Raw genomic sequence first — 19,092 nt, 5'->3', positions numbered from 1 at the left:
GAACAATAAAAGAATTAGGTTGTCGATTTTAGAGCTCCAATTGATTTGAAAACAAATACGAGTACATAATATTGTTGGAATTGATCTTTGTTAAAAGTACTAAGGGCCTGTTCTCTTACGTTGAAATTCAGTTCAGTTCAGTTCAGCTCAGCTCATAATTTCCTTCTCTTATAAAATATTCATTTCAGTTCAGTTCAGTTCAGTTCAGTTCAGTTCAGCTCAACTCAGTTCAGTTCGGTTCAGTTCAGTTCAGTCAATGAGAACATGCCCTAAATAAATACTCGTATTGCGTGATCAATAAACATAAAAGACCAAATTCATACTCCATCTTAATTGAAATACATCTTAGCCGAACAGAGCATAACTTAACTCGAATGGACCGGACTTGATCATGAATTAATTGACATGCTTGCAACCTCTATACTTTTTTACAATAGTAATCAGGGCCGTAGCAAAGGCAGGGCTACTGGGGCAACCGCCCTGGGCCCCAACTTGAAAAGCCCAAGTTCAGTTATGAGATAAGGCCCCAATTAAAAAAAATAAGACAAGCAAAGTCAATACAAAAGAATATCAAATGTTTTTTATGGTTCCTTCTTCCGTGATTATCCGCCCAATTAATTCACTTTCCAAAGTGATGAATAATTTGATTCTCTTTCCAAAAAAACTGTATCTCTTCCCAATTTCTAGTCAAATTAATTCCATTCAAATGAAGTTGAAAATTTTAATTACCGGTTATTTTACTCTTTAATTTTCAATGGGCATCAATCTAATTGTATATAACCTCTCAGCATGTCCTCCATCACTCATCAAATTCTCTTCTTTCCATTAAATTTTCATTTATATGTATAAATGATTTCAAGAACCAAAAAATTGGGGGAAAAAATATCACATTGATTGGTTGTCTTGAACCGTTACCAAAGAGGCAATGATTAGTTTGTAAGTTCATTATTCATATATAATTATGTAATTTGGTTGATTTCCCTTTAAAAATTGTTTCTACTATTTTGTGCTTCGTATTTTTTATACTTGGTGGTTGTGGGTGGAGATGTTGCTGCAGGAGGGGTCTTTGAGGTGGTGATTTAGTGGTTAGGGAGTGGTGATGGTAGTGGGGTCGAGTGAAGTGAGAAGGAGTTGGAGAAATAATAGAGACGTTAGATAAGGTGATGGTGTCATGGTGGGTTTAAGGTAAACTAGTAAAGGTGGCTTTATTGTATGGGTTAGTGGGTGTTGGTGAGTGGTGAAAGAATAGAAGATGCAACAAGGGAAATTTTCATAGTATGTATCTGTAAAAATAAAAAAAAATAAAAAATAAAAAATAAAAAAAAAGAAAAAAAAGAAAAAAAGTACACACCCATTTTTTAAAATTAACATTGTATTATTTATTTGTTAATTAGGGCCCCAATTTGTATCTTTGCCCTGGGCCACCAAAATCTCAGAAACGGGGTTGATAGTAATACTGTGTTATTGACTGTTTAATTACTTAGTGGTGCGTAATTAGGTAAATCACAAGTAAACTTAAATTGCTTCCTAATTTTTATTTAATCTCAATTACTTTTTTAATTTTTTTTTTTAAAATCAACAGTATCTTTTATTTTCTTTTTATTGTGTTTTGTCAAAAAAAAAAAAAAAAATTCTTTTTAATGTGGGATACCACTAAAAAAAGAAGGTAGACTGAAAAAAGAAAAAAACGACCCACGAAAAAGAGAAACACTCCCCACAAACCAAGAAAGAGAAAGCAAAATAAAGAGAGATTGTATTTAAAAAAAAAAAAAAAAACAGAGTATTTCTTTATTTAGTTTTTTATAATTTATTTAAATTATTTTCTGTTAGCTTTTTCTTTTTGCTTTGATTTAACTTTCTCTCACGCTATGTAAGAAATGCAACAACATAATCATTTTCATTTCCTGCTACTAAGAGCTTCAAGCTTTACACAATAATGGCTTTCTTCTTCTCCTTCTTCTTCCTTTTTTTGTCTTCTTTCTTACAGTTTTCTCTCTCTTATGAGCCTCGTAATCTTGAAGGTAAATCTTTTTTCACAATTTTATTTTCTGGGTTTTTCTGGGTTTTTGCTTAATTTCTAAACCCATTATTTTTTTCTGGATTTTTTTGACAGTGGAAGCACTAATTGGTATCAAAAATCAATTGAATGACCCTCATGGAGTTTTGAATAATTGGGATGAATTTTCAGCTGATCCTTGTAGTTGGGCTATGATCACTTGTTCTTCTGATAATTCTGTCATTGGCCTGTAATTTTATTTCTTCAACCCCATTTTTTAATTCTTAATTTTAATCTTATTTTTATGCTCAAAATGTCACTAAATTAATAAATTCCTCTGTTTTTTTTTTGTGTGTATAAAACAGGGGAGCTCCAAGCCAATCTCTCTCAGGAACATTATCTGGGGCAATTGGAAACCTCACTAACCTCAGACAAGTGTAAGTAATCATTAATATAAACTCGGGTTTCTCTCGAGCCTACGTGCACGGTATTTTAAAAAAAAATTCATATTTTTTACAATTAATAGTGGGTGTATTTTATAATTTTGAAATTTTTAATAATTTTGGTGATATGGGTTTTGTAGATTACTTCAAAATAACAACATTTCCGGCAAAATTCCACCGGAAATCGGCTCATTATCAAAACTTCAAACCTTGGATCTTTCTAACAATGGATTCTCTGGACATGTCCCTAGTACTTTGGGTCAATCCAAAAGCCTCCAATATTTGTAAGTTTTCATTTGGATTGAAGAAATTAAAAAAATGAGCAAATTTGTTTTGTTCTTTAGTTAGTGTTTGTTTCTAATGTTGTCTGTAATTCAGGAGGCTGAACAATAATACGTTGAGTGGTGCCTTTCCGGCATTTCTTGCCAATTTGTCTCAGCTTACTTTCTTGTGAGTAATTTACATTTCTTAGTGTATTTTGAATAATATTTGTATATTATATAGTTTTTTTTTTTTTTATATCTTCTTGTTTGTTTTCATTTTGTCCTATTTAAGGTTGAACCTTCATTTTCATAGATTAATGGATTTAGCAAATGGCTGATATATTTGTATTATTTATGATTGTTGGTTTGAATTTGTGTAGGGATTTGTCCTTTAATAATCTAAGTGGACCTGTACCAAAATTTCCTACTAGAACATTCAAGTATGTATATTATGATTGTTTCTATATGATCTTTTCTTTGTTACTTACTTTTATTTAATCATGCTTAATTTGTTTGGTTGTTTATGATTGTTAATGATTGTACTTATTCTTTGATTATTGATGATTGATAGTATTGTGGGAAACCCTTTGATTTGTGGAAGTAAAGCTACTACTGATGGTTGTTCGAGTTTGGTTGTCCCGGTACCTCTATCATTATCCGTTGGTTCGTCTCCTGGTAATGTCCATTGCATGATTAAGTGTCTTTTCAAAGTTGTGATGTTTTGGTGAATTGGGTTCTTATTTTATGCATCTAAATAAAATTGTAGGAAAGAGAAAGTCTAAGAAAGTGGCAATAGCACTTGGAGTGACATTTAGCATTGTCTTGTTCTTTATCTTATTGGTTGGGGTCATTTACTGGAGAAGGCAAAAGAGACGCCGTCGATTTATGATGAAGATCAATGGTAAAGATCGAATTTGCACGACTCATTCTATTTCCATATTGAACCACAAGTGTGTTTTGTTTGCATTCTTAGAAGGGTGTTTTAATTTTTGTAGCAGATACACAAGAAATTGGTTCAATAAGATTGGGTAATTTGAGGACATTCTCCTTCAAAGAACTTCACAATGCAACAGACAGTTTTAGTTCAAAGAATATTCTTGGCAGTGGAGGGTTTGGAAATGTTTACAAGGGCAAGTTGCCCGATGGCTCTATGGTGGCGGTGAAGCGCTTAAAGGATATTAGTGGAACATCCGGAGAATCACAGTTTCAGACTGAATTGGAGCTGATCAGCCTTGCTGTTCACCGAAATTTGCTTCGTTTGATCGGCTTTTGTGCTACTTCTCATGAGCGCCTTCTAGTGTATCCTTACATGTCCAACGGAAGTGTGGCTTCAAGGCTAAAAGGTTGTTTACACACTGAAATGTCTTGCATGTTTCTTTAAAGTATCTAGACTGTTGAGCTAGAAGTACAAAATACTTGCATTTTATTGAGTAGTTTTACATTTTAATACAGTAGTTTTGGATTATACTATGTTTTTCACTTTTCAAGGTAATCTATATATTCCATACAGATCAATAGCATGATTATATTGTAACCCTAAGAAAGTATTGAAATCATTGATAAGAGTATAATTATCCTAAAATAGTGATTATACAATATACCTATGTGGGTCCATTTTCTGCTCGTCAAACAATATGCCGATTGAAGGTATTTCTTTCGTTCTTATTGCAGGAAAACCACCATTAGACTGGAACACGAGGAAAAGGATAGCCATAGGAGCAGCTAGAGGGCTTCTCTATCTGCATGAGCAGTGTGACCCCAAGATCATCCACCGAGATGTTAAGGCTGCAAATGTCTTATTGGATGATTGCTATGAAGCTATTGTCGGCGATTTTGGCCTTGCAAAGCTTCTTGACCATGGTGATTCTCATGTTACTACCGCTGTTCGTGGAACTGTTGGGCACATAGCTCCTGAGTATCTCTCCACTGGTCAGTCATCTGAAAAGACTGATGTTTTTGGCTTTGGCATACTTTTGCTAGAGCTAATTACTGGGATGAGAGCACTCGAATTTGGCAAGACTGTTAATCAGAAAGGTGCAATGCTCGATTGGGTAAGTTCTCTTCGCTCATCTATGATTTAATTTCTTGCATAATTTTACACTTGCATGCTTTCCCTTATTTGAAATTATTAGAACTCGACTTCAAATAAATTGCGTAACCCATATTTATGACCGTGTATATCCCAAAACTTTTTTTTGAGGTAAAAAGAACATAGCCGTAGTTACCAGTCTTAATAACATTGTATATAGGTCATATACTCATATGTAGATTTTGTTGTGTACATTCCATGTAGAAGTGTGTTTGTTTAATTAATTATCACAGTAACTTTTTAGTGGGAGATCAACTTGATTGATAATTATACAGTCATTTTGATCGTGTATTAGTAGTAAAACCATATGATTACACCACTATAATTATTTGACCACTTTAGTAATCAACCATCATGTTGATTGCGAAATCTTTCCAATATTGGAGAGTGTTATAATATGCTTAAACAAAAGCAAATGCCTAAGCCGTTGAGGGAGATGGGTCCCTTCTTAATCCACATATCTTTTATAGGATAAACATAATGTGGATCCCCCTTGTTCTTACTTTAAACATAAATCTATTCATTCAAGAAGCAGAATAGGGTATTATCAAATGATTGTGTTTCTTAAGATTAGAGATTATTTATACTAAGCATCAGCAATTATTAATTGTAGAAGATTATATGGTATCTTCCTTGCACGAAGTGCTGGATTTTCTTTGCTGTAAAGTTGCTCGAAACACGTGTATCACATCTTTTGTTATAGTAAAAAAAATACTTTATACTCCCTCCGTCCTGCTTGAATGTTAACGTATGCAACCTTGTCTGTTTATCATACTGAGTACTACTTTTACCCGTAATAAGTTTTTTCTCTACTTTTTCTCAATAATTGGACCTCAAGCCCACAATTTTGTTTTGGTTCTCTTTAGTCTCTATTTCTTTTGCTTCACTTTCTTTTCCAATTGTTGCTAAACCACTTTATACATGCCATGTTTTTGCATTTAGGTTAAGAAAATTCTGCAGGAGAAAAAAGTGGAAATGCTAGTTGATAGGGAACTAGGGACCAACTATGACAGGATAGAAGTAGGAGAGATTCTTCAAGTTGCCTTGCTTTGCACCCAATACTTGCCGGCCCACCGGCCCAAAATGTCCGAGGTGGTACGAATGCTCGAGGGAGATGGACTTGCGGAGAAATGGGCTGCTGCCCACGGTCAAGACAATCTCAACATGGGCTTCTCCCACCCGAACAACAAAACTTTGTCGCGTGCTGGGAGCATGCCAACCGATCCTCATCACCCTCCACCTACAACCATGTTTGGAGCAAGTTTTGATGATGATGATGATGATGAGCATTCATTGGATTCTTTTGCCATGGAACTCTCTGGCCCAAGATAGCTTAAAACTAATAAATTAATAAAATATAAAATGAAACAAAATCATAGCTACAAAGAAAAAAGATGTGTAGTAATTTTTGTCCTACATTATTAATTAATTTGGAAAAGAGGTGTAAAAAGTTCACTCATATAGAGTTTAGGCATGTTTTTTTTTAAATATAATTTCTGCATTAAGTTTCTTGTTTGGGATAACTTGTGAATGTAAATATAATTTGGGAAAATATATGTATAAGATGCTATTTTGGTTGTAGTAAGAATGAGTAGAGAGAGGGTTGATGTAACATAATGGTCAAAAAAGCTGTTAAGAGTAGTACTGAGTTTTAGCCGTCTACTGGTTGTAGGTTGGTAGGTTGGTGTGATGTAATCTGGTGGCAGTACAATTTGTGCAAATACTGTCGTTTTCTTTGATTCTTATGCTCAAATCTCTCTTGCTCCAGATGATACCTTACTTGTTCCATATTAATCGTACGCTAAAAAGTGATTTTGGTACACCACCAATTGATTTTAGGATATTCCTAAGAGTATAGAAAACTGTACTCTTAGATAAGGATATGCAATCAATTTTGGTGTGCCAAAATCATTTCCCTAGTAATCTATATCAAGTTCTTTACTTTGTATTAGAATGGGTGGAATTTGCGCGAGAGAATATTGGTGGGATCAAATATGGTGAATGTGATACGGATTAGTAGTGTGGTGAACGGTGATCCTTCTTTGATTTTCAAAATTAATGAGTTTAGCACTTTGACTTTCACAATATTAAGAATTTTTAGCACTTTGACTTTCACAATATTAAGAATTTTTAGCACTTTCATTTTGATAATTTTGAGTTTTTGACATATTCTACTACAACACTATATGGTGATTTTCATAGTTATTGTATTGTGTAATCTTATTGTATATATTCAAAATATAACTTTTCATGATTTTTTAATGGTTAAAGTAATGAGTCAACAAACTTGTTCATTCAAATTGATTCATTTATTGAGAAGCAAAGGAAATGATGGTTTATAATATAGGGCAAACTTAAGAGGGATAAAAAAGTTAAAGGTAACAAACAAAATCAGTAAATGTAACTAATAACGAAAGCTATTATTATTTGAGACATTATTAACACCAATTAAAAATCGGAACTAAAGTTTGAAAATTAAAACTTGAAGATTGAACCAATTGCTCTATTTTTGACTTAGATTGAACCAATAAAGCTAGACCAAAAGTCGATATTAGCATGGTCGTTCACTAGTTAAAGACCGGAACTAAAATTTGAAAATTAAAACTTGAAGATTGAACCAATTGCTGTATTATCAAACCTAGATTGAACCAATAAAGCTAGACCAAAATTTGATCAAATTATATACGGAGTAATACTTTGCATCCTTTTACTTAGGGTCTGTTCTCTTACGTTGAAATTCAGTTCATTTCAGTTTAGCTCAGTTCAGTTCATTTCAGCTCCTAATTTCCTTCTCTTATAAAATATTCAGTTCAGTTCAACTCAGTTCAGTTCAGCTCAGTTCAGTCAATGAGAACAGACCCTTAGTACTTCGTATAAAATAGTTCATAATATTAAAAAAAAAAAGCACTATTAATGTATAGAAACTCTTTAAAAAATAAAAATTAAATAGCATACTTTAAACAAATTGGTATGGTCCAAACTGTTTTGAATCGGACCAATAAGTAAAAAGCAGACCGATGAGAGTCATCGGTCTGTTTTTTACTCATCCAGTCCATCTTTTGGGCCGAATCGATAATTAAATCGTTTTAGCCGAACGTTGCCCGAGATGTGATCAAACTCTACCTGCACACAAGACCAATTGAGCTAGTTTAGGCACAGTATAAATAATGTTCCTATTTGAAGTCAAAATCATCACTTTTTAACACCAACTGTTTTTGATTTTATTTCACAACCCAGAATCTTACTAATTCAATCATCTTCCTCATTCATTCACCTCTTTCTGTAATCCGTGATCCCACAATTTAATTTAATTTAATTTAATTTTTGTTCACAATTTCTAACTATCGCCCAATAAACTATCATCATACCCAAATCTTTCCTCTTGTTTTAATCAAATTTCTTTTGTTTTCTGATTCTGGGTTTCAGTATTCTATGATTCAATTACAATTACCCAAAATTCTTAGTCAAGTTCTCTTCTTTCTGTATTTCTGACAATGGCAAACCAAAATTCATCATACCCAATTCTCTGCGCTTCTTTCAATCAGGATTACAGGTTAATTTAATTCTGGGGTTTTCAGCGTTATACTTTGATTTGTGTTATTGGTATTTTGAAATTAATGGGTGTTTTTTTTTTTTTTTTTTCTTATTTATTTTGGATTATATGAAGTTGCTTTGCTGTGGGGACGAAGCTTGGGTTCAAAATTTTTGATGCTGAAACTCTCAGGCTATGCTATGAAAAGGGTAAATTCTTAATCTTTGTTGTTTATTGATCTTCGATGGTTTAAAATTTCAGAATTATTGGCATTATTAGTTTATTTATGTGTTCTAAATTGATATGATTGGCTAAATATTTAATCTTGAATTATGCTGCTGCTGAATATCAACAACTTGTTTAAACAACAATGTTAATGACACTTTTAATGGAGATTTTGCGACTGGTATGATCTCGGTTCGTAGGCGGCCTTACCCAATTGCCTAACATTACTTATTAAATACGAAAACCGAACTTTCACCCTTAGCTGCTGAATGTTTGTAACATAGTATAGAAGGTAGAATTGGCAAAATCAAAATTTTAAATTTTTATGCATTGAGCATGATATTCGAGTTAGAGAAACATGGCTTTTTTTTAGCTTATTAATGTTAGTTTTGGGGTGAAAGGTTCTGATGTATTGATGTTAGAGGGTTGATTTAGGAAAGGTTTATGTCTGTTGATTATGAAATGTTAGCTTAGCTCTAGTCTTATGAGATCTTGTTTCTATATTTTAGATATGGGTGCTTTCAGCATTGTTGAAATGCGATTCAGTTCGAGTCTTCTTGCCATCGTTGGAGCTGGCGAACAGGTTATTTCCATTGAATTTCGACACAGATGATTTTAGCTCTTTTACTAAGTTATTGACCTATCAGTCTGCCACTCTGCTAGCTGCTTTATATAATTCTAATTAGTTAGTTCATTTGTTTCCTTCGGGTGCACTCAGCGAGCTCTATCTCCACGCCGCCTTTGTTTGTTTAATACTACAACTGGAGCTCCTCTTCAAGAACTAAACTTCTTGACTTCAGTTCTTGCTATTCGTTTAAATAAGCTTAGGTGAGTAACCTAAACTTTTTCTAAACTTTAACTCTTTTGAAATTTGGGTGACAATTTCCTTTTCTTCCATCTCCTCCCTCTCAAAGGCTATGGATGCAAGATTTAGAACTTTGCAAAGATGATGAGTAATTTTAAGTTTATCACTTATCCAACATATAGACACTTATTTTGATTTAGAGCTCAAGTTGCCTTTAAAAATAGTTGCAGCTACCATAAAGGACTAAGGACTGGGAGCTAATTGCAATTTTGAAAGCCGATATTTGTTTGTGCGTGTATTAGTTGGCATGTGATGAGAAACCCATCAACTAATTAATTTTTTTTTTTAATTAATTTTTCATGACTGTTTCTTTCCCCTAAATGTATGTTAAGGAAGACTATGTCCAACAGATTATGTTGGTGTGCTTCTGTCTTGGGTTATTGTGCCATTTGGTCCTGTAGAATTTATGTAGTGGCATTAGGGTAATGTTGATATATAGACTACTTCAGTGATTCCTATTACAATTGTTCAGGTTCTATACGCCCTTATATTTTGGCTCTTTGACCCTTTAGTTCCTTAACATTCCCTTGTTTTTGTTGTTTGCTGGAAGTTTCATGTGTTCCCTACTAATCTAACTCTATTGTACCTTGGAGGCCAATGAATCCATTACTTGTATATGTAGCCAAAACTGCACATCTTTTATCTTTATTGTTTATTCCAGTAACCATTAAAAGACTTATCAATGCTAAAATCCAGTGTTCTGTACTCATAATTCTTTTGCTTATGTATCATATACTGCAGATTGATTGTTCTATTGCAAGACAAAGTGTTCATATATGATATCAATAGTCTTGCGATTTTAAGTGTACTTGATACTGTGCCAAATCCAAAAGGTAATTGATCTGATGATCTATTTCTGATTTATTGCTATTAAAGATCCATAGTTTGTCTTAAATATTCAGTAAAATGTAATGTGATATGATATGATTAACCCAATATGTGTCTCTCACAAGCATGCTGGGATTCTCTAAGTAAGGATATTGCATAGAACTCTTAGCATTAAGCTGAAGAGACACTATCGACCAAAAGCGTTTAACCTAGGCAACATCTTAAAATATAGAGGTTTCCATGAAAACGTTTTTATCCCCTTTTCCCCAAAACAATATAAACTATTAGATCCCTTCAATATAAATTCAAGCTCACAATATTTTTAGTTGTAAATTTTAATTTGGTAAATATTTTGGGAGAGAGGTAGTAAAGAAACAAAAAAAGACCTTAGCCAAAATGTGAACAGTTACCCTTTTTTTTTTTTTTTTGAAACAAATGTGAACAGTTACCTTGGCTATTCATTTTATCTATGTTTTGTTTAATATCCTTTGCCTGTGGTGGGTAGCCATCTCTTTTCATATTTTAGCCCTAGAACAGAAGGAAAAAATTTATCCTAGAACCTAAGCTCTGATAGCATGCTAGATTATGAGAAAACTCCTTAGCTTAATTGGATTGTATTCCATTGATCAAATATATAGGGATACAAGGGTTACACAAGATAGGTAAGAATACAATATTCACAAAATATATCCGGAACCTATGACAAGATTATCTTTCCAATAATCTCTATCACTTTATTTTATTTTTTTACCTCCAATTTGGCTAGGTTATGTCAATGGCCAATAAAGGGTGAATTTAACTCACGACACTTTATTTGCGCATAGTTTTTGGAAGGCTTGTGGGTAGTACATGGAAATGAATAAACTAATATACAAGTGGAGTAAATGGGGTATTTTTTTTTTTTGTTTTCATGAGAAAAAAACAATATGAAGTTAACATAAGTAGTGTTTGTGAGAGAGAGAGACAATAAATTAATAGTAGTCCCATGCCAAAATAGGAAGTGATGCAGGAAGCAGACAGACAAAACGAGTGTTGCAAGTATCTTAGGAATGGGGGAGTATATCTTTCTGAAAATGGTTTAATAATGTCACTTAAAGATAACCCTTTCTGGTTCCGCAGACTAAGTAGATTGTCAGAGTTGTTGATATTTGGAAGCGATCAAAGTACAAGACGAAGTACACTGACTTGCCTAGTTTTGTGACCTAGTGTTTTCATTTTCCTTTTCATTTGGAAAGGGTTTCTGTGTGTTACAATAGAACTTTTCAGAGTTTATCATGCAGTCTAATATTTGAACTCTCTCATTTTAGGCCTTTCCGCATTCTCCCATATCTTGGATGCTTGCTTCTTGGCTCTTCCGGCAAGTACAACCAAAGGATCCATGCTAGTTTACGATGTTATGGAGCTCCAATCCCTGTGTGAGGTTGGTAAATTCACATAAATTTTTCTGTCTGAAATGGAGAATTTGCTTATTTAATTGCTGGCTCATTTGGAAGAATTTTTTTTTTTTTTTATAAATATACATGATCTTTGTCCAGCAAGTTAACTTTCTTCGTCTTTACTAAAATGCATTTGTGAAGATACCTGACTGAAGTATAGGTGTATTTTGACTTCTCCAACTGACTGAGGTGAAGATTGTAATGGAATTGCTTATGAAAACCTTGTCTATACACTTCTACTATTTTGAATGATAATGATGCCCCTCAAAGCTGGGATTTGTTTGTGCTTTATGTAAAATTGGGAAGATTTACGGAAGTCCAACGATAGCCTTGATTATCATTATTCTCCTTATATTTATTCTATTATGATAACTTCTAAAAAAAGAAAAAAAATTCTATTATGATAGAAAACAGGCTACATAAAGCTCTTGAATTCTGTTGCTCATTAGACTTTCTCCTCTTGAAAAAAGGCAATAAAAGAAAAGGTATAAGGAAAATTTGAACAAGCATTACATCCTTATCCGCTATGAGCATTGCTTTATGTCTTCCTATTCCTACCCTGGCTTCTAAAGTCATTATCCCAATAATGTGAAATACCTAACATATCTATAACAAACTAAACTCTAGTACTGCAAATTCCTGCTTAAAAGTTAACCTCACTGTGAAGAGTTTTCATTTAGAGTATCAACTTTTTGTGAATTCAATATTATCCATTGCTATCTACCATAATATCCCCTCCTCCCCCAAAATTACACAATGTGCATTTAGATATATCTGTGCAATATCTCAAGATTGGTCTTATGAAGAAGATTTAAGTAATTGTGTAGTTTAAGTATAGGACTATTTTTCAGCCATTTACCAGCATCACCAACGTAATAGGATTCCAACATTTTCCTGCCGATAGTTGGCATTTGCTTTTTATAAATCTTCTTGACTTGTTCTGACTGCTTTCTTCCACTCATTTGGGGAAAGGCTGATGGGACCCTATGAAATTTTCTTTCTCAGCTATTTTTTTTCCTTGTTGAGTAGAATGTTTGGTTGAGAAATGCACAAGAATGTACACATGGGTGAGCTGAGATCCCTCTTTGAAATATGATTAGACATTGATTGTATCTAAATTGATTAGTTTGTAAAATACCAATGGTGCAATATAGCTTCTAGACTTGCTTTCCTTGTGTGGCTGCTTCTGTCTATTGTATGTCTTCTTCCATAATGATGTAGAATAGTAGACTAAAAATAGAACATAAATTTATGTTAGCGAGCAGTTGTGAAGTTTTAATCTTTGGTTTTGTTCTAATTAAGATATTGTTTGTGACAGATAGATGCTCATCTTTCACCCTTGGCTACAATGGTCTTTTCTTCTGATGGAACATACCTAGCGACAGCATCAGAGCAAGGAACCATGGTTAGAGTACATACAGTACCTGAAGGAACTAAGGTAACTTTATCTATTTTCAAGGATCATTTTTGGAAAAAGGTCCTTATCTTTGCCAATTCATGTCATATGGCTGTCACATGCATGGAAGTACTCATTAAGAGAATGCAATAAACAAAGGCTCTGTTTGTATAAATATTATTCTAGGATGTTATATCTACAATACGTTTACATGCATACTAAATTACAAGGGACAGTAGCCTGTAATATTGTTGCTTGTTATGAGCAATATTGCCCACGTGAATTATAATATTTGCACATTTGCACTTCAATATGATTTTAATTCAACATTGTGCTTTTTAATATTATCACTGTGTACCTTGTTACCAAATTTATCTAGACCATCCATTGTCCTCCCTTTAAAGTAATGTGTGTCGATTGGTGGGAGTTGGGATTATCTTACATTAGCATTTAGAGGAATTGTAAATGTTATCCATTCTTTGAAAACTAGTAGGCCACAATTCACCCTCTCTTATATGGTGACATCTTTATACTTCTTGACAAACTTGAAGCAGGCTGTATAGATTTTTCCTTTATGATTAAGTAACTGCTGCACCTCTGTTGTACCTTACCATTGCTGTTGGGTTGTGAATACTCTTTGGTGGTGATTTTAGCTGTAATGAGCCACCTAGAGAAGGGGCATTATGAGTAGCATAATATTATATTGGTAGTAGTCATTAGATTTAGAATAAATAAAGGAGAGTAGGCATAGAGAAAAGGCATCTATAATATTTCAATTTTTATTTTGTTAGCTTTGGGAGAGGGTCAAGTCTCGAATACTTGAAAATTATCTTTAACTTATTGTACTTACAGCTTTCATAATCAATATCACTTTCTATCTCTTTACAATCATCTGTATGCTGGTTCATTACAAATGGTATCATTACAATCTAATGTTGCATGCAGCCTCCCCTTCTTAGTAGGCAAAATACTTTAGCAGCTTATTGTGTTAGATCCAAAACTATATCTATAGTTTCTGATAGTTTCTGAGATACTCTTGAAGTTCATCCTTGCCGAAATCTGACTTTGATTAGTCCATCCTTCTTAAATATTCCATCTTTTCTATCTACTTAAATTTTCCTCTTTCAAATTTTCAGATAATACTCAAAATAAATCTTTTTGCCTAACCTAATTTATTTTTCTTGTCAGTGTTTCAGTTTTCGTAGGGGAGCCTATCCATCCACAATTTTCTCCTTGTCCTTTGGTTCATTTATGCAGCTCCCTAAATTTCTTGCCGCCATAAGTTCCTCTGGCTCTCTTCACTTATTCATACTTGGAGCTGCCTCTAATCAAAGGTAGATTGGAATGACTTTTGATTCTTTTGTTGCTTAACATCATTTCTTTGTTTTCAGTGCTCAAACTGTTTTGCTTTTCAATTGATGTCTATATTTTTATTCTAGTGACAGCTCTATCCAAATTCTAGAGTTTTCTATTGCTCAATCATTGGTGTTGCAAATGTTTGGACAGTTTTTACCACATTACAATGTTTTAGTCACCGTTGTGGCATTGACATAATTTTTATGTTATTGAAACCCAAGTATTTCATCCTCCTGAATGTAGGCTTTGTTTAAAGGTCACTTAGTGCTTTTGTAGTCTTTGAGTTGTATCTACTGTTCTGTCTGCTATGAATTTTGTGCAGCTTGTATGGTGCTTTGCATCTTATTGAATTCTCTTTAGGGTGAACACAATCAGAAAAACTTGCAGTATTATGGAGTCCACTAGGGTAGCCTCATTTACTAAATGATGTCATTCTGGAGAACAAATGTAACATGTTAGCACTGAATTTCTTTCATTCCCCCCAATTTGTCCTCCTTATACCCTTGTACTCCGCATTAGGGTTCTTTTCCTCGATTCCCTATGTGCACAGGCACTTGTTTTTGTGTGTCTTGGAGGGGATGGAAGAAGGGTGAAAGGAGCTTTTTGATGTCTAAGTTAAATTTACGGTTCAGCTTATGTAAAAGACTACTAGTTTAGAGAGGAGTTCTATTGGTATGAAAAAAATAGTTGGTAGGATTAGCTTGGTGAGGAAGGTGTTAAAAGGCGAGCAAGGGAAGAAAGTCAGAAAATATCTATATAAGAGGAGATCAGTGAGAGGAAATGTAATTAGAAAATTGCTGAGTAATTTGATTTTGCATCAGTTTGTCTCCAAGGAAGGGAGTATCCAACCACTCAAGAAACTGGGATAATAAATCCCATTCGATAATTTAATTGCATTAAATAACAATCAACTATCAAATTTCCCCCAAATTCTCTTCTTCCTCATTTCTACATTACTAATATTTTGTTCCATTACAAAGTACGAAGCATTATATTATGATTTATTTTACTGGATGTTCCTGTATGTGGCTTTAATATAGACTATCCTATTTTTGATTTGATGTTTGCTGTATTCAGGGGTAGAAATTCAAGTAGTTTTATTGGTGGAATGATTCCTAGTTCAATTTTGGATCCAGCTCATCATCATGTTCTTCACAACGCAGTTGTTGAAGGAGTCAAAAGGTGAACATTTAGTGTGACCATATTCTGGTATATTGTTTTGTTTATCTGCTGTATTAATTGTTTTATTTTTTTGTGCAATGTATTTTGGTCTTAGGTAATTTATTAGATCAGTTTGGTATTGGAAGAATCTTGAATGTGGGTGTTTGGAAGAGATAACAACACTAAATAGACTAACATGTGTCCGGTAATTGTAAAGTGTGTGAATACCTTTCTCATCACTCCTTTTTGAATATTTATAAGCTACTTATATTGTATTTTACTTAATCTCAAAATTGTCCTAGCACTCAGTTCATAAGCACGTTGCTCTGATTGAATCATATTTAAGGATATAGCAAAAAAACCTATTAGCAAAAAGGATGGCAATAATTAGTCAAGAAACTAGTTGTTTATATTGAGCTTGAATCAAAAGAGCAAGAGAAATCTGCTTTCCACTTTTAACATTTGAAGGGCATAACAAGGTTTCAAATAGTTGCTTGAGTCATATGACTTACCCAATTTTCAGATTGTATGGGATCAGGCTGAAAGGAGATGAACTAAATTTGTGTTGGCAAAGCCTATTTCTTGAATCATGGAATGTCAGGCCATAACATTGCTTAATTAGAATAGGCATGTTTTCTGGGTACAAGTTAGAAATTAACATTCATCTTAAAACCTGAACAATTTGTTGACTTGTCATTTACATCTTTAATTCCTCCATTCATGGATGTTCTGCATGCATTACAAGTTATTCTATTTCCTGTATGAAATTATTCTCAAGTTAGTGTATTTTGCAGTTATGCTGTAATACGCAAAGTGGAGAAGATTTCCGATTCTTCTGGCTCTGGAACATGCCGTTTCAGGTGAGTTAGATGAGTCAAATCTTTAAAATTGACCTCCTGTCTGTTTCTCTATAACCATACTTTTAGTCTCAAGTTATGGCTGTGGATGAAGTTCTGATTTCTGTAATATACGGAGTAACAACTTACAGCTTCGTGGAACTTGAGGATTGCTACATTCCCTACCAAATAAACCTCAATTTTTGGTAGCAGACTTTAAAAGATCTTGGCTGAAATATACAACATTTTGGTGTGATGAATATCTTTCTAAAGCTATTCTCTATTTCTCTTCCTCACTTTCATATCTTTTTGACATGGCAGGGCCACTGTTTCTGTTGTTACTTATGATGGATACTTCCGGGAATACATATTCAATATCAACCATAAGAACGAGTCCTCATGGGCATTGGAGCGAGAGTACAATCTGTTGACTGCAATTTCTGATATTACTACTGGCTCATGAACCATGAACCTTCTTTGGTGCTTCCCTTAACTGTTCTGATTGTAGAGTGATCATACTAGTGATACAACTCACTCACTGTTACTGTTGAATCGCCGACCTCTTTAACCTATGCACATGCCATGTTCGTGCTAAATATCTGTCTGTTTGTCACTGCTATCATACTGTTGTGTGCAACTGAGGAGTCTGATTGGTAAGGGCTGATGATTTGCTGCTCTGGCTCCACCTGTAAAAAGTGCTGATGATTAATTATGGTAAACTTTCTACTCAAATGGAATAATATATGCTTTTTTATCCCATGTTTCATCTCCAATTCCTGTGTGAGGTTGGTAAACTCACATAGAATTCTGTTAATATCTTATTCAGATAATAAATGGAGAATTTGTTTATTTAATTTCTGGCTGATTTGGAGAAATGTTTTTAGTTAATTTATTCGTCTTCATTAAAATGCATTTGTGAAAATATGTTACTGAAGTATAGTTGTATTTTGATCTCTTTAATCGACGAAGATTGCTATGGAACTGCTTATGAAAATTGAAAAGTTTCTTTATACTCTTTAAAGTTTATAGTATATGATAATGATGCCTCTCAAAGTTGGGATTTTTTTTTTACACACTGCTATTTCTGTTATTCCTAACCGCCTTTTTGGTGCTTCTCTTAACTGTTTAGATTATAGAGTGATCATACAACTCATTCACTGTTATTTTTTATTAGGTTGACCTCTTTAAACAACCTATGCACTTGCCATGTTCGTGCTAACTGTCCGTCGCTGCTATCTTCTTGCTGTGTGCATCTGATCTGATAGCTTTGATTGATAGGGGTGGCTGATTACTCACTCCAGTAAACTTACTTGTAAAATGGCATAAAGTTCAATGTTTCTGTACAGCAGTTAAGTGTACAATGTACGTCATACTGGTGTTGCAACCAGGTAACCGTACTACTCGTAGAGCCGTGGGTATTTTACTAGATGTTTCTGCTCATTCTAGTACCCTTTTCGCTCTTTACATTACTCGTATATAACAACATGATGTCTAGAGCTTTTCTTCCTTCCCTTAGAGCTACTACATTTTTAGCTATTATTGTATGTTCAGCGACTTCTGTCCAATGCTGGATACACTAAATGTTGTACTTGTATGAAGAACTTTATTTTCCTTAAAACTTAATATACTCAACTCGCGAGCAGTTTTGTTTTGTTTTGTTTTTTTTTTTTTTTTTTTTTTTTTCTTTTTCTTAGTAAGGTCTTGAAAAATAAAGAAAAAAATTACAAATCCGTGTGATATAAAGTTATTCCACTCGTTAGATCAACGCAAGAGTATGCTATTGCATAAATGCAGGGAACAATGGACCATGCATATATAAAGTACATTACAAGTATTATACAACAATGCCACTAGATTTATGAAGCATGAAATTGTCGAATATAAATATGGAGTACCAACCAAGGCTTGGGCCCTGTTGTCATCAGATTCAGTTCAGCTCAGCTCTAATAAGTTAAGTTTAGTTCAGTTTAGCTCTAATAAGTTCAGTTCATTTCAGCTCAGTTCAGTCAATGAGATCAGGCCCTTGGTATAGTTGGTAAGAAATTCACTTTTGTAACCTTGAGATAGAGCTGTCAAAAGTTGACCCAACCCGAAATACAGACTCAAACCCGATTATTAACCGACCCATCTGAACCCGAAAAAATGGTGACCCAAACCCGACCTGACTCGACTTGAAACCAACCCTAGACCCGAATATGTAAGACCCGAACCCAAACATGACCTGGAGATGATCCGACTCAAATGTAACCCGTAAATTATTGACCTGAACCGAATCCGACTTGAACCGAAATTGACCCAAACCCGTTTTAACCCGTCAAAACCCGAGTTTAACCCGACTTGTTACTAACCTGACCTGAATTTAACCCGACCCGTTCTTAACTCGACACGAATTTAACCCAACTTGTTACAAACCCGACCCGAAATCAACCCGACTTGTTATTGACCTGACTCAAATTTAACCCGACTTTTTAATGACCCGACCCGAATTTTACCAGACCTATTACTAACCCGACCCAAAAACTCAACCCAATCTGTTACTAACCCGACTCGAAATCAACACGACTTGTTATTGACCCGACCTAAATTCAACCCAAATTGTCCCCAACTCGATTTCAAATCACCTTAAATGCAATTTAGACCACCTTATTATTGCTGATCAAAGCATT

The 19,092-nt window shown here is 34.0% G+C and overlaps 2 protein-coding genes across 3 annotated transcripts; both read left to right on the top strand.

Moving 5' to 3' along the window:
* Nucleotides 1-1,718: 1,718 nt before the first annotated feature.
* Nucleotides 1,719-6,558, top strand: LOC145635767 (protein CLAVATA3 INSENSITIVE RECEPTOR KINASE 3-like). 2 transcript variants are annotated; one of them, XM_081687119.1, is made up of 11 exons: nucleotides 1,719-2,021; nucleotides 2,114-2,246; nucleotides 2,362-2,433; nucleotides 2,580-2,723; nucleotides 2,818-2,889; nucleotides 3,083-3,142; nucleotides 3,274-3,377; nucleotides 3,469-3,603; nucleotides 3,701-4,045; nucleotides 4,374-4,753; nucleotides 5,734-6,558. In XM_081687119.1, exons 1-11 carry the CDS (start codon nucleotides 1,937-1,939, stop codon nucleotides 6,121-6,123), a joined length of 1,920 nt encoding a protein of 639 aa, XP_081543245.1. In that variant the 5' UTR covers nucleotides 1,719-1,936; the 3' UTR covers nucleotides 6,124-6,558. The 2 variants fall into 2 exon arrangements, with proteins under 2 accessions (XP_081543245.1, XP_081543244.1); XM_081687118.1 differs by having other exon boundaries at nucleotides 1,721-2,021; nucleotides 3,698-4,045.
* Nucleotides 6,559-7,915: 1,357 nt separating this feature from the next.
* Nucleotides 7,916-18,306, top strand: LOC145634443 (autophagy-related protein 18b-like). Its single transcript, XM_081685868.1, has 12 exons — nucleotides 7,916-8,344; nucleotides 8,459-8,532; nucleotides 9,058-9,131; nucleotides 9,267-9,376; nucleotides 10,155-10,246; nucleotides 11,549-11,661; nucleotides 12,996-13,115; nucleotides 14,262-14,407; nucleotides 15,507-15,611; nucleotides 16,385-16,450; nucleotides 16,748-17,140; nucleotides 17,601-18,306. Exons 1-11 carry the CDS (start codon nucleotides 8,286-8,288, stop codon nucleotides 16,887-16,889), a joined length of 1,101 nt encoding a protein of 366 aa, XP_081541994.1. The 5' UTR covers nucleotides 7,916-8,285; the 3' UTR covers nucleotides 16,890-17,140; nucleotides 17,601-18,306.
* Nucleotides 18,307-19,092: the final 786 nt, after the last annotated feature.

This window comes from Chenopodium album, chromosome 6 (assembly GCF_948465745.1).
Source record: "Chenopodium album chromosome 6, dcCheAlbu1.1, whole genome shotgun sequence".
Taxonomy (NCBI): Eukaryota; Viridiplantae; Streptophyta; class Magnoliopsida; order Caryophyllales; family Amaranthaceae; genus Chenopodium; species Chenopodium album.
The sequence above is the reverse complement of the archived record's forward strand: the minus strand, read 5'-3'. Positions and strand labels throughout refer to the sequence as shown.